Consider the following 16,318-nt stretch of genomic DNA (forward strand, 5'->3'; position numbering starts at 1 on the left):
CTTATTGAGAAAGTTACCTTTGATTCCTATTTTTTGAAGTTTTTTTAATCAGAAAAGATGTTGAATTTTGTTGAATGCTGTTTCAGCATCAATTGAGATGATCATATGATTTTTCCCTTTTGATTTGTTAATGTGCTGTATTACATTTATTGATTTTCTTGTGTTGAACCATCCTTGCATTCCTGGTATAAACCCCACTTGGTCGTGGTGTCTAATTCTTTTAATGTGTTGTTGGATTCGATTTGCTAGTATTTTATTGAGAATTTTTGCATCTGTGTTCATTAAGGAGATTGTAGTTTTCTTTTCTTGTAGCGTTTTTACCCAGTTTTGGCATTAAAATGATGTTAGCCTCATGAAATAAGCTAGGTAGTGTTCCTTTGGCCTAATTTTTTTGGAAAAGTTTGAGCAGGATTGATGTTAGTTCTTTTGGAATGTTTGATAAAATTCCCCTGTGAAGCCATCTGGCGCTGGCCTTTTCTTTGTAGGCAGATTTTTGATAACTGATTGATTCTCTTTACTTGTGATTGGTTTGTTGGGATCTTCTATTTCTTCCTGAGTCAGTGTAGCTTGTTTATGTGTTTCCAGGAATTTGTCCATTTCATCTAAGTTGTCTAGTTTATTGGCAAATAATTGTTCCTAGTATCCTCTTATGATTTTTTTATTTCTTCAGGGTCTGTGGTAACATACCCCCTCTTATTCCTGATTTTGTTTATTTGCATCCTCTTTCTTTTTTTCTTTGTCAGTCTTGCTAGTGGCCTATCGATTTTATTGATTTTCTCAAAGAACCAACTTTTAGTTTTATCGATTCTTTCTATTGTTCTTCTGTTCTCCCATTTATTTATCTCTGCTTTAAATTTGTTATTTCTCTTCTTCTATTTGCTTTTGTGGTGAATAGACCAGTTTGCTGATCTTTCCCAAGATCCTCCAGGTGAGTAGTGAAGTCCTTGATTTTTGCTGTTTTTTGTTTTTTAATATAGGCATTTAGGGTAATAAATTTCCCTTTCAGTATAACCTTTGCCACATCCTGTAAGTTCTCATATGTTGTATTCTTTGTTTCATTCATGTCCAGGTAGCTATTGATTTCTCTAGCAATTTCTTCTTTGACCCACTGGTTGTTGAAGAATGTGCTATTTAATCTCCTTATGTTTGTGAAAGTTCTCATTCTTTGGTGGTTATTGATATCCAGCTTCATTCCATTGTGATCAGAGAAAGCATTTTGAATAATTTCAAAGTTTTTAAAGTTATAAAGACCTGTTTTGTGTCCCAGCATATGATCTACCCTGGAGAATATTCCATGAGCACTAGAGAAGAATGTATATCCTGGTGTTTTGGGGTGTAATGACCTATATATGTCTGTTAGATCTAATTACTTTATCAAGTTGTTTAACTTCTCTGTTTCCTTCTTGATCTTCTGTCTGGTTGTTCTATCTTTAGAGGAGAGTGGTATATTGAAGTCTCCTACTATTAGTGTCGAAACATCTGCTGCTACCTTCAGTTTTGCTAATGTCTGTCTCATGTACTTTGGAGCTCCTTGATTGGGAGCATAGACATTTATGATTGTTATTTCTTCTTGGTAAATTATCCCTTTTATTAATATATAGTGTCCTTTTTCTCTTATGATGTCTTTACATTTAAAGTCTGTTTGCCTGATATTATTATAGCTACTTCTGCTTTCTTTTGGTTACAACTTGCATGGTGCAAGCTGTTCCTTGGAGCAGGGGTGAACTCGACCTATCCTATTCTGCCATCTTCCTGAAACTTGTATAATGCTCTTTTAAATAGTGTGGTTAGAGAAAGCATTTCTGCAAAGTGGGACATTTCATTAAAGACTTGGAAAGGTGGCACGGCCATGCAAATACTTATTGGTTCAAGAGCCGTTAGGGCAGAAAGAAAAGCAAGTGCAAAAGCCCTGACATGGGAATCTGTTTGGAATATTCAAGAGACTAAAGAATGAGAGAAAAGTAGAAAGAAGGAGAGAAAAGTAGTGGACAGGAAGGTTAGAGAGGTATTGGGGATCCAGATTATAAAGTACTTTAAAGGCCACGATAAGAATTTTGAATTTTATTTGAAAGGAGATGGGAAGACCTTGAGGGCTTTTGTAAAGGGTAGTGGCCTGATCTGTTTTATTCAGGCTGCTGAGAATATACTTGAGGTGTGTGTGTGGAGTGGGAGTGGGTCATCTCAGTATACTGAGGTTAGAATAGAAGCTGTGAGACCAGTTAGGGGACTAGAGATGATGACAACATGAATTTGGGAAATAGTTGAGAAGTTACTGATTTGTGATTTATTTTGAAAGTAGAATAAATAGAATTATTTTGAAAGATGAGTACCTTTGGATTTATTATTTTTTTTCTTTTTGAAAAATTTCCACTCTAAAATATTCACTTACAAAAGCTGAACATAGTTTTCCTCCTTCATATTTTGTTTTGTTTTAACCTGCCTTGGTGTTTGTTATGGATATCTGGGACTACTTCAAACTCTGCTTCTGTCTTTAAGATTCATACCAAGATTCACTTCTGGACAGATTGTTCACATTCTTAGAAAACAGTTCTTAGATTTTAAAATATCCTGTTTCTGTTTTGTTAATTATTTGACAAGGAGGGTATGGCTTGACTGACCACGTTATTGTTGAATGAAGTTTTTTAATGATCATTTAAAAAACTTTTAAGATTGTGATATTTGATGTATGCAAAAGAAAACACATAACTTCTATGTAAGTGGTGAATAATAAACCCAAAACAAACTGTCACTCAAGAACTAGACTCTGCTTGTGTTCTTCCCCATCTTATCTGTCTATATCCCCCCACTTCTCCTCCTCCAGCTGTTCTCGATTTTGTGTTTATCATTCCTTTGCTTAAAACAACCTTTTATCATATATGTGTATTTAAACATATGTATATTTAAACAATACACTGTTTACTTTTGCTTGTTTTTTGGCTTTTTATGAATGGTGTTTATATGGTGTGTAGTCTTCTGTGACTTACTTTTTTACATTTATTATTATGTTTTAAAATTGACCAGTATTGTAGTTTATTGCTGAATTATGTATTTTTCTGTTTTATGATATTCCATTATGTAAAAAAACTGTACCGTAGTTTTACCCTTCTGTTGTCAGTGAATATATATATGGTTTCCTGTTTAATTAAGAATTGAGCTTATTATTCTGAAGCTCTCCCTATACTTTTCATTTATTGATTTGAAGCTTAGGCTTTCTCCAGGCTTTCTTGGGGAGAACCAGTATCTTATGTACGTTTAAGTTTGTGGCTTTCTTTGTTTTCTTCATTAATCTGGTCAAATTTGTATATTGTCTTCTAATAATTTCTCAAAAATTTTGGTCTGCTAACAGCATTCTTTCTAACTCTGTTAAAACACAAACAAAAAATAACCACGTGAATTTTACTGTCATTTAAATAATTTTTGATGTGGAAAGGATATGAATCCACATGTTTGGTCCTTCATCTAGAGCCAGAGCCTTTCTTCCTTATCTTTCTTTGTGCCTTATTCTTCTTCCCAGTTTTAACTGTTCATCTTCAAGGCACAATTTAAAAATCCCTTATGTTGTGGACTTCTCTGACTGCTTCCTTCTAATATTTTATATTTTACCTCTATCAGATTGCATTGTACTTGTTTGATTGTGTCATTACTAGGCAATAAGGGCCTGATAGTGAGGATTGTGGTTTTTATTCTTTTTATCCTTAATGTATTATGATACATAAATGCTTATTGAAAAAATAAATGAAAGAATGAGTATAAAAGGGAGCAATATGTAATAGGTTCTTTTTTCACAGTAAGAACATTTATTAGTATGACTTGTATTAATGGATCAAAATGAACAGTCATATGATCATCTCCATAGAAGCTGAGAAGGTAATTTGATAACATTTGCAATTCATTCTTTTTTTTTTCAAAGTAGTTTTAGTTAATATACCATACAATTCATTCAACATGTACAATCATTGGCTCTCAACAGTGTAATCAGAGTTGTGCTTTCATCCCCAAAGTCAATGTGAGAACATTTTCATTTCTTCGGAAAGAGAAGTACCATACCTTGTACATCCCCGTTATTGACACTTAACATTGGTCTGGTACCTTTGTTACAGTTGATGGAAGAATATTATAATATTACTGTTAACTGTAGTCCAGAATTTGCATTAGGTAGTGTTTTTTCCCATGTACCACCCTATTATTAACACTTCATTATAGTGACATGCATTTGTTCTAGTTCATGGAAGAGCATTCTTATATTTGTACTATTAATCACCTTCATCGTCCACAGCAGGGTTCACTATATTATATAGTCCCATGTTTTATCTTCTGGCTTTCCTTCTAGTAATGTACACTAATGACAGATTTCTTCTTTCAACCACAGTCACACACATGTTCAGCACTATTAATTACACTCACAATAATACACTACCATCACCTCTAAACTTTTCTTGGTACAGGACCACCTGTCTTTGGGATTTGGATCTCTCACAGGTGCAACCATTTTTTAGTCCATACAAGTAGCTTTAAAAAGTGGTGTTTGTCAAATACATTGTAGAAATGGGAATCAGCAGAGTTTAAATTTATAAGATTTTGCTTTAATATTTTAAGCTGGCATGACTGCGCTGTATAGTGTATCATTCTCTTATGATGAGTCTTCTGGTACAGTAGAAAATGTTTAAGTATTTATAAACAAAATAATAGAGGGGAGGCTGAATGTTAGGATTGGTATGTGTTTATTTTTATTTATTTTTAACTTCTAAAATTTGTTTTTGAATGGTGAATATATTTACATAAGTCAAACTCAAAAAATGCGAAGTGTCCCTCCTCTCCTTTCCCTTTGGCTACTCATAAACTGAGCTTTGAGGTCCTCCTTCCCAGAAGCAAAAAAATATATTTATTTAAAAATAGCCTCTATGTGTGTGTGTGTGTGTGTGTGTGTGTGTGTGTGTGTGTGTGTGTACATGGATTAAAAAAAAATTCTGCTAAGCTGATCACTTGTATGGTTTAATGAGCAACTGACTCACAATGTTTTATGATTTTTTTTTTTCAGATACATCAAATTACGGAATGGCTTGCAGGCTCTTTTGATTTCAGACTTGAGTAATATGGAAGGTAAGATGGGAGATGCAACAGATGATGAAGAGGAGGAAGAAGAAGAAGAAGATGATGATGATGATGAAGATTCTGGGGCTGAGATAGAAGATGATGATGAAGAGGGTTTTGATGATGAAGATGAATTTGATGATGATGATGAGCATGATGATGATGATCTTGATACTGAGGATAATGAATTGGAAGAATTAGAAGAGCGAACAGAAGCTAGAAAGAAAACAACTGAAAAACAGGTGCGAGTCATGCCTATTATGCTATCTCTTTCTAATTTGTGAATTCTTTGGGATAAGTTCTAAACTTTTGTTTTATTTCTTAATGGCCAAAAAGAAGTATATATTATCTCTTACTCTTCTTAAAAGGATTACGTTTTGAAAATATTTTGCTTTAATTATTAAAAGTAATAAATGCTCGTTGTAGAAACTAATGGAAGAAAAAAAACAAAGGAAATATAAAAATCACCCATAACTCCCTATCTCAGAGATGTTCATTAATAATATTTGAATTTATGTATTTGTACACAGTAAATGTTTTAAATCCAAAAGCTTGGGCAGGTTTAGGTGCCTAAAGAGGAAGGTAAGGATCTGCGTAATTCTTGACTTGGCATGGAGGAATAAGACTGTGTGTTATCTCTGGAGAGACAGAAAAAGAAAAAAAGAATAAGTCTAGCTTAGACTCGTTTCAAGGGCCTAGAGTTATGGGAATCTTCTTGTGGGTAATTTCTATCTAGGTAAATGAATATTATTTATTTATCTCTTTTTTTTTTTAACATGGGCAGGCACCAAGAATCGAACCTGGGTCCTCTGGCATGGCAGGCAAGCGTCCTTGCCTGCTGAGCCACTGTGGCCCGCCCTATCTCTTTTTTTCTGGGAAAGCACCAAAATCTTTTTATGGAAAAAGTAAAACAAAGTAAATTGGAAGAATTGAGATAGAAGTGGTGGAGTTGAATTTAGTGTCCTAGTTTGCTAGCTGCCAAAAAGCAATATACCAGAAATGGAAAGGCTTTTAAAAAGGGGAATTTAATACATTTTAAGGTAATAAGGCTTCAAAAGTATGAAGATATGAGGTAGAAGAGAAGATAAATTTTAAATAAATCCTGTTATAGTCACTCTTTGTAGAAAATAATTTTCTTTAAAGAAGATCACTTCTTTCACTGAGTTAATTGGGGAATTGAGTCGTGTTTTTAAGAAGCTGTTTATGTCCTCCTGCTCAGATTATGAATGATGCCTCTGTTTTTGCATATAATGATAAGCCAACTGGTCTTAGCCTGGAAAATTTTAGGACTGAAAAATAAGAACACTGGACAAAATGTATATATCTGTGCCGCTTGGTAGTTGATAACTGAAATCTTTGTAGACAAATCAGGGATTAATAAACTCACTTTTAATTTAAGGAAGACATCATAGTTCTAAATAGAACAATAATAGGGAGAAATTCACAGCAAGGAAAGAACATTGGCAGTCAGCAGATCTGGGTTCTAATTCTAGCTCTTTCCCTCTCTTTCTGGATTATTTTAGGCCTTTTCATTTTCTGTTTTCCCCCCCTTCTTTTCTAAAACAAGGGAAATTAAAAAAAAATACAATTTTTAAGGTTTGTTTTAACTCTAAGCTTGATTGTGTTGTAACTTCCTAACCGAATATTTCTTTTCTGTATTTCTATATTTATAAAGAATTTCTCTCTATCTATAAGTAGTAGTTCCCATGATTTAGACTTCTTTATATCTCCCATGAACTGAGGAACAAGATTATGTGGTTAAATACTGCATTGGTAATATGAGAAATGAAAAATTATTTAAACAGCTATTTTATTGTGAAGACATTAAAATACCATACATTTATACAGCAGCTGTGAACTTCTTTGGCAAAAGAAGATGTACATCCAGCCTTTTTTGGAACCCTTTTTTATTTTGCTTAGGCAGATCAAGCCCTAAAGTTTACTTTTTTAGTAGCAGTGAGGTCAGAGTCTAGGTGTCATTTAAAAAATGGCTTAGATGCTGCCTTTCTTTCCTGAAAACTAAGTAAAATACCTTCCACCATAAGATATTGATAGCTATTTTTCTGGGTCACATTGGAAAGGAATGGAGGAATAAAAGTAGTTTGAAGAAGAGATTAAATTGTTTTGATTCAAAAGCCTTGGACACTCTAGTAAAAGGAAAGATACCATGATTGTACCAATGGAAGTTATTTGTATTCATTTAATGAGCAAGTGACTAGAAAAGGGAAATCAAACAGTTAATTAAGAGGTGACTTAAGAAGTGATACAGAAAGCTCTTAGAGCAGTCACATATATTTAGGAGTTGTAACTGTTATGTCTGAATTCTGAGATATTGAGTTGTTTGTATATAAACTGGTCGTTCTCAGAAACTTTGGGTATTTATGTGAAACTTGAGGCACATCAGAGTTAGAACTCTGAAGCTGTGGAAATCAGCACTACCCCATACAGGAACTGTTTAAAAAGTTGAAATAAAAAGTTGAAAATGGAATCAGACTTCAATCAGAGATATGAATGAAGCTGATCTGATATGACTGGGGTAGATCAGCGTAAAGCATGTTATTGTCCATATTTTAAAACTTCAACTTCTGTGTGAGACCAAAGGGAGAGATGTTTATTTGGTGCAAAATTTTATTCTGGGTAGCGCATTACCTAATTTAACTTGTATGGTCAGTTTAGTTGAATACTGTAAATACATGGAATCTTGAATAGGGTGTGAGATCATGTTGGTTTGTCCAGTTTAGTATGATACCTGGATATATCCTAGAGTAATTTGGGTGGTGAATAAAAAGTATTTGCAAAGTCTCCTTGGAGGACGTTGGAGAAAGGAGGAAATATTCAGCTTCCCCATTTAGAGAATTTCTCATATTCTCACAAACAATGGGGACAACCAAATCCTGAGCCCTTGATTTTGGGGTTTGCCCCTATGAAACTTATTCCTGCAAAGGATAGGCTAAGCCTACTTAAAATTAAGCCTAAGAGTCACCCCCAGAGAACCTCTTTTATTGCTCAGATGCGACCTCTTTTTCTAAGCCAACTCACTGCCCTCTCCACTATGTGGGACATGACTCCCAGAGGTGTTAATCTCCCTGGCAATGTGGAATAGAACTCCTGGGATGAGCCAGGACTTGTTATCATGGGATTGAGAAAGCCTTCTTGACCAAAAGGTGGAAGGAGAAATGAGTCAAAATACAGTTTCAGTGGCTTAGACAGTTGAGTTAAGAGGTTATTCTTACACCTTTTATAGATATCCGTTTTTAGTTTATGGTGTATTAAAGTGGCTGGAGGAAATTACCTGAAACTGTTGAGCTGTGTTCCAGTAGCTTTGATTCTTCAATACGATTGTATGACAATAATAGCTTTTACAATGTGACTGTGTGATTATGAAAGCCTGGTGTCTGATGCTCCTTTTATCCAGGGTATGACAGATGAGTCATACCCTGGATAAATAAGTAATAGGGGGGATAAAGTATAAAATAAATTGGGTAGATTGAAATGCTAGTGGTCAATGAAAGGGAGGGGTAAGGGGTATGGGATGTATGAGTTTTTTCTTTTTATTTCTTTTTTCTGGAATGATGCAGATGTTCTAAAAATGATCATGGTGATGAATATACAACTATGTGATAATATTGTGAGCCATTGATTATACACCATGTATGAACTATATGTGTGTGAAGATTTGTCAATAAATGTATATATATACATATATATATAGAAGAAGTGATACAGAGTTTTGCAGTGGTGTTTGTGATACAATTTTTATTTGAAAACTGTGAGCCTTGTTTAAGGTGAAGATGAGGAATTCATAAAAGAAGTGAGAAGAAAGCAATTTTTATATTTTGGGGGGGAACATTTACTTCATTAAGAAGTTAACTCCTTTTTTTTTAATCTTCCATTTGCTTCCTTCCAAGAGGGTTCTTGATCTGAAAAACTCGATAAAGAAACAAGACGGAAATTTAAGTATAATAAATATGGAATTATGATTTACACTGGGCTTTCTTAATTCATTTCTCAAATATAAATTTCTCAGTATTAATTATTGGGTAGAAAATTCTCAAGTATGAATTTCTTTTCTAGCAGTCGCAGAGCCCGTTTCTGCTGTGGTCAAAGCTGGCTGATAGACTGTGGTTTAAGTCAACTTATACAAAATTACCTTCAACCCTGCTGTTCGAGACAAGAAAACTTAATGGGGTAGTTGGAGCTGAAAGCAGGTTAGGCACCTATTAAACATCACAGAGCAGGTTAGACTGTGACTTGAAGAAGTGGATATTTCTCTATGTTTTGATTGAGTTTATGGGCCTAAACCCTCAAAATAGTATTTTAGGTATCGAGTGAGACTGTTTGGTTCTTCTTCAAACATACTTTTGTTTTCTGAGGCATGGCTAGATCTTACTAGTTACATGCTATTTTTTGAGAGCTCTGTTCCTAGGAAGGTAACCATTATCAAACTAATCCATTTCACCAGATATGTTAGCCCTATGAAGTTAACGATTATAAAATTTAGGAAGATCAGTAATCTAGCTTCCTATCCCCAAGGATTTGAATTGACTGCTTTTCTTACCTTTTTTGTCTGTCTTTTAATTAAAAATGACCTAGTGGTATGCTTTAGACATTTTAAAATAGAGAATTTGGTGCCTCTCTTACCCGTCTATTTTTTTGGGTCTCAAACTCTGATTTTCCCAAGTACTGAGAGTATATCCACAGATAAGATAATGTATGTCATATATCTTTAATAAGAAGTGAAGAACTAAAAGAGCCTCTTTAAAATTTAGTTCTGTAGTTTTATAATAGCTAAAGATTTAATCTTTAAACCATTTACTTATTATCCTTATTAGATGTTTCCTGAAATGTTATTTTCCTCTTTATTTTAATGAAAACAAGCAAAATTTTCTGAATAATATATTGAGAGTTTCCACAAATAGTAGTTGAATTATTGAACGCAGAGCCTTTAATTGCTAAAATAACTTCAGGGATGATCTATATAGATATGTTACTTCAGGGATGATCTATATAGATATGTTACTACTGCAGTTTTTCCAAATCTGCTAATTGAGGGAATAAACTTGGTTCAGAACTCTGAAATGATAACATGAAATGGTATTTGGGTGGGCTGGCCAGGCTGCCTTCCCTGTTTTCTGTCTGTTTTTGCTTTTTTCCCTTAGGTCTGCACCTGTTCAGCATTTGACAGGATGGCAAGCGGAGGAGCAGCAGGGTGAAACTGACACAGTTCTGGTGAGTTTCACTTTGCTGCTCCTCCTGATTCTAAGGGAAAGAATTTTGTTACTTACTAGTGGAAAACATCCATCTCCAAATGAATACTTGAGATGCTAATATTGTTCCTTTACGATTGATTTGCTATTTGTATGTGTTCTACTTATTCCAGTCTGCAGCGGCTCTTTGTGTTGGAGTTGGGAGTTTTGCTGATCCAGATGACCTGCCTGGGCTGGCGCACTTTTTGGAGCACAGTAAGATTTTTGTAAAATATCATTTCAGGGTTTGTTTTTTCCCTACAAATATGGATGAATTGATTTCAAAGATAAATAAATTGGTTCATTAGAAGTGTGATATATTTAACGAGAGAAGGCTAAAAAAAGACCTTTGATGTGAATATGCTAGTGGAAGACTTAATTTCTTTGAGTGTACTTACATTAAATAAGGATTAGAAACCCCTTTAAAAAAAAAAAACAAAATCCTCAGTTTAATTATGATGTACTTAAAAAAACCTATTTGTCTATTATACCTTTAAAAATATTTAAATCCACATTTGTTTTCTGAATTACTCATTTTTTAATATTCACATTTTCTAAGAATTTGAGGGTAAGCGTGTCACCTTATAACTTAGAGAAGCAGTTTAATCTGGGTATACGCTTATGTTTAAATTTTAAACACAAATTTTGTTTAGGAATCAATTTTGTTTTTCTTTATCTTCCTTTAAGATGAAGTATTTGTCTTTTTAAGTGTACGAATAGTATTTGAGCATTACAGGAAATTGCAGAGAGAGGAACATTAATGAAGTATTATCCATGATCCTGTCCTGGATACATAATCATTATTAATGTGTTGGTAATTTTTTTCCTGTGCATTCTGAATAATGTATATTCCTTAATTCATCCTTAATAATAAAAATATTGTCTACATCTGTGTGTTCTGTGACTTTGTGTTCTTTCCCCTTAGTGGTATTCATGGGTAGTTTGAAATATCCAGATGAGAATGGATTTGATGCCTTCCTGAAGAAACATGGGGGTAGTGATAATGCCTCAACTGATTGTGAACGTACAGTCTTTCAGTTTGATGTCCAGAGAAAATACTTCAAGGAAGCCCTAGATAGGTAACTAACAAAGTTTATTTTTAATTATCTAACGTTAACTTACAAATGGAAATATTGGGCTTCTTCTATGGTATTTCTTTTCAGTGAGTACTTTAATGCTGTAGAATTGTCACAGTACTTTAATTGCATAGAAGAGCTTACTGTTAAAGATACCTTGTCTCTTGTTCTGTAATGCTTAATCTTTGTATAAGAGATTAAACTAAAACCCTTAAATATTTTTTGAGTTTAAAAATAATGTATTCTCTGTTGACTCATTGCAATTACATATTTTTAAAATGTATTAGAAAATATGGAAAAACAAGCAAAAAAGGGACAAGATCATTCCTTGTTTTTCTATTTAGATATAAACATGGTTAATGTTTCGGTATTAGCCACTTATTTTTTAATGCATATGGGATCATATTGTCATTCCCCTTTTTGTAACTTTATATTAGAAAAATACCATATTCTCATATCATTACATAATGTTTTAAAACATGACTTTAAGTGATTATTTAGATTGCATAGAAGTACCATAATCTGTTTAACCAATTATACATATTAGAACTTGGGTGGTTTCCATTTTTTAAATATTGTAATTCTGTGATGATAACCTAATCTTTGTGAATATCCTCAATTATTTTAGTTAATTCTAAGAAGTGAATTGTGAGGTATATTTGTATGTTTGTTTATAAGATTTTTTATTTTAAGTTTTTGATGATCATTGCAAATTGTTTTCCATTAAGTTTGTGTCAAAACATAATAAATTTTGGATATCAAGAAGTTGCAGACCAAAGTATACACTGGAAAAAAGTTACCACTTTACACTAAATTCTAGATAAATATAAGATTGAAATGTACTAAATGAAGTCTTGAGTTTGACTATTATAATTTAAGCTGCTTGAGGGCAGGGATTTTTTTGTTTTTTGTTAATATATTTCCATCATCAAGAACTTGGTAGGTGCTGAAATATTTGTTCAGTGAATTAATGGTATTTTTTTAATAGCAAAAGTTAACCATAAAATCAAAAGATAAATGGACAAAGCACAACAAAGGTCCAGTTTTCTTAAATGAATTGCCTCTTCCCTTAAGATTAATTTATTTTGACTCTGAAAAATCTTTTGGACAAATTCTGGTAAGTTGAAGGCATATGCCATCACTTGGAATAGAATACGTTTTTATGTGTTCCTAACCCCCCAAATTAATATCTTCTATGCTAAAGCAAAAGCAAATCCTATTTAAATTGATACAATTTTTTGGATAATATCATTTATAATAGAATATGACATGGTAGTTTTTCTTCATTAATTATTCAATAATATGACTTTCTGCCTTTGTTCAGTCAACTGTTTTATAGCTGTTATAGATTGTATAGTTAAGGACATGCCTACAAAGTGTACTTTTGTTACTCAGTGTTTATGTAGTTAAACCTTTAATGCCAAAATACCAGAAGAATAGAGGCAAAAGGAATCATTGACAGCAATGCAATGATTTTTTGCATTTTTAATCTGGGTATACGCTTGTGTTTAAATTTTAAACACAAATTTTGTTTAGGAATCAACTTTGTTTTTCTTTATCTTCCTTTAGTATTTGTCTTTTTAAGTGTATGAGTAGTATTTGAGCATTATAGGAAATTGCAGAAACAGGAACATTAATGAAGTATTGTGCATGATCCTATCCTGGATACGTAATCATTATTAATGTGTTGGTAATTTGGTTCTTCTCCAAACATACTTTTGTTTGGTGCCTGAAGTTACCTCTCCTTTAAACTTAGAGTACTTCTAAGAGGAAAACTTAACCATACAAGTATGAAGATGACTGCATGTTCTTGTTTCAGAGCTTTTGGTTTTTAAGATTCACAAAACTCAAAGTTGTTTTTGTATGTGTGCAGAATTCTTAAGCAGTAGACAGGTAGAATTTTTATAGCCTTGTGGGTTATATTTAGGACTATGTCTAAAAATAAAAAGGAAAAAATAACAGTTCATTGAAAAAAATAGTAGACAAATGTTATGATGTATAGCACATAGAAGAAAAGATGCCATCTTATATCTTATGAGCTTATAAACATAAGATACTGAATTTAAAATATGAAAATGTAGAGCCAAAAATGATACCATTGGGCGGTGTGGTGTGATGGTGGCTCGGTGTAAGAGTTCTTGCCTGCCATGCTGGAGACCCAGGTTTGATTCCCCATGCCTGCCGATGTAAACAAAAAAGTGATACTGTTTTTTTACCTCTCAGGTAAATAACAAACGGTTTGATTAGTATTTAGTGTTAGTGAAGATATGAGGAAACAGACACTCAACTTTTTTGGGGAATGTAAATCGGTGTAAAGGTTTTTGAAGGTCAGTGAGGCTGTTATCTATCAAAATTAAAATATCTCACACAGAGCCGTTTTTCTAGGAATATATTCTCTACCTGCATTCTTGTATTTGCACAAAGAAATATGTCATGGCAATCAGCACTGTCTAATTGAAGTTTGCCAAAGAGTTGCCTCCAGAGTTGCCTCTCGACTCCACTTGATCTCTCTTGGCCACTGATGTCTTATTTTGTTAGGCACCTTTTAATGTCTCTTTTCATCTCCTTGGTCCAGAAGGCATTGTTGATCCTGTGGTGCCAGGACCACACTCATCCCCGAGAGCCATGCCCCACACCCCCAAGGGAGATCTTCACCCCTGAATGTTGTGTCCCATACAGGGGAGGGAGAGTAGTGAACTTCCTTGCAGAGATGGGCCTAGAGTGAGAGAGGCCACATTTGGGCCACAAAGAGGCTACCTTGGAAGAACTCCCAGGCCTCATTGTGAGCAGTCTTAGCTACTCCCCCACATAAACAAGTTTCATAAGGGCAAGCCTCAAAGTCAAGAGCCTGGCCCATTTTCCTGGGAATCCCTCATGATTGAGGGAAGCCCAGGGCTTCCCAGATGGGAAAATTGAATAGTTCCACACATATATATATATATATATATATGGAACTTTTTTTTTCCTTCAGACCCTCAGTGGACTTCACCAGTACCTCCCAATTACGAACTCACCACAGTCTGAGATGTGTCCTGTCATTACACCAAGCTACACAGAACTGCAAGTCTTGGTTCCCACTGTGAACTCCAGGAGACTGGGTTGTTCAAATGAGCTATCCATACAAGGTGATTTAGATTATGTGTTACAGAAAAATTTAAGTTCTAAACATGATAAATCATTTTGCCTTTGGTCGCTTACAGTAGGTGAAGATCTAGAGTATATACACTATCATCTTTTACCCTGTATTCTGATTTACTTTAGTCCCACCAGATTGGCTTGGTTTTTAACTCTAATTGAGGCCTTATCTCCCCTTCAATAACTCTGTTATTGTACATAGGTATGCTAACCTTCAGGATTGCAGCATTCCTTCTCTTGGTCACAGGTGTCACAGAGTTACTCAGTGTCCTAGGGAAATACCAGCTGATACACATATAGCTCAGCATCTCAGCATCCAGAAATACATTTACAACTTCAAACTAAGTATAAGTACTTACAATCTAGGCTCCAGTTTTCTTATAAATATATTCTGAAGGAGACCTTAGTATAGTTGTTCTTTTGTTTCTGGGTTAATTTGCACAATACATTGTCCTCAAGGTTTATTTAGCTTGCCACATGCCTTGACATCCTTCCTTTTGATAGTCACACCACATTACATCATGTAAATGTATCACTGTTTGCTATTCTGCTTCTCAGTCATTGTATACTTTGGCCCCCCCACAATCTATTGGGCATCATGGATAATGTCCAAAATAAACAAACCATGTCTTATAGTATCCTCACTTGGTTGTACAATTAGCAACACTCTGAATCTTAGGCAGTTTTCATTGGTCTTTACCAGAGTCATGATAGTGAAACCATGCAATATTTATCCTTTGATGTTTGACTTATTTCACTCAGCATTATGTCTTCGAGGTTCATCCACATTGTCATATGCTTCAGGACCTCATTTTGTCTAACTACTGCATTAATGTTCCATTGTGTATATATATATATACCTCATTTTGTTTATCCACTTGTCTGTTGATCGGCATTTTGATTGTTTCCATCTTTTGGCAACTGTGAATAGTGCTGCTATGAACATTCATGTGCAAACGTCTGTTTGTGTCACTGTTTTCAGCTCTTCTGAGTATATACCGAGTATTGGTATTGCTGGGTCACAGAGCAACTCAGTATTTAGTTTTCTGAGGAATTGCCAACCTGTCTTCCATAGCGGCTGCACCACTTTACATTCCCCCCAACAGTGAATAAGTGTTTCAATTTATTCCTATCATCTCCAACATTTGTAGTTTTCTGTTTGTTTAATAGCAATCATTCTTACAGATATGAGGTGGATATCTCATTGTTTTCTTGATTTGCATTTCCCTTATGGCTAAAGAAAATGAGCATGTCTTCATGTGCTTTTTAGCCATCTCTCTTTGCTCTATATTCATATCCTCTGACCATTTTATAATTGGGTTGTTTGTTCTTTTGTTGTTGAATGACCATTTTATAATTGGGTTGTTTGTTCTTTTGTTGTTGAACTGTATAGTTTCTTTTTATATACAAGGTATCAAGCCATTATCAGATATGTGGTTTCCAAATATTTTCTCCCATTGATTGGCTGCCTGTTCACCATTTTGACAAAGCCCTTTGAGACACAGAAGCTCCTGGTCTTAAGGAGTTCCCATTTGTCTATTTTTTCTGTTGTTGCTTATGCTTTAGGTGTAAAGTTTAAGAAGCTACTTCCTATTACTATATCTTGAAGATGTTTCCCTGCATTTTCTTCTAGAAGTTTTATGGTACTGGCTTTTACGTTTAGGTCTTTAATCAATTTTGAATTAATTTTGTATAGGATGTAAGATATGGGCCCTCTTTGATTCTTTTGACTATTGATATCCAATTCTTCCATGCCTATATTTTTGAAAA

At 34.1% G+C, this 16,318-nt stretch overlaps 1 protein-coding gene across 6 annotated transcripts in view; it reads left to right on the top strand.

Moving 5' to 3' along the window:
• The window catches only part of NRDC (nardilysin convertase), a 182,988-nt gene that overhangs the window by 38,035 nt on the left and 128,635 nt on the right, over positions 1-16,318 (top strand). For 4 of the 6 annotated variants that reach the window (XM_077149676.1, XM_077149677.1, XM_077149674.1 and 1 more), the window contains exons 2-6: positions 5,039-5,333; positions 9,166-9,299; positions 10,251-10,320; positions 10,472-10,553; positions 11,263-11,416. In XM_077149676.1, coding sequence (XP_077005791.1) covers positions 5,039-5,333; positions 9,166-9,299; positions 10,251-10,320; positions 10,472-10,553; positions 11,263-11,416 — 735 coding nt within the window. The remainder of the gene's footprint in view (positions 1-5,038; positions 5,334-9,165; positions 9,300-10,250; positions 10,321-10,471; positions 10,554-11,262; positions 11,417-16,318) is intronic. The other 2 variants (XM_077149675.1, XM_077149678.1) reach the window with 2 other exon arrangements.

The sequence above is a fragment of the Tamandua tetradactyla genome, chromosome 2 (genome assembly GCF_023851605.1).
Source record: "Tamandua tetradactyla isolate mTamTet1 chromosome 2, mTamTet1.pri, whole genome shotgun sequence".
NCBI lineage: Eukaryota > Metazoa > Chordata > Mammalia > Pilosa > Myrmecophagidae > Tamandua > Tamandua tetradactyla.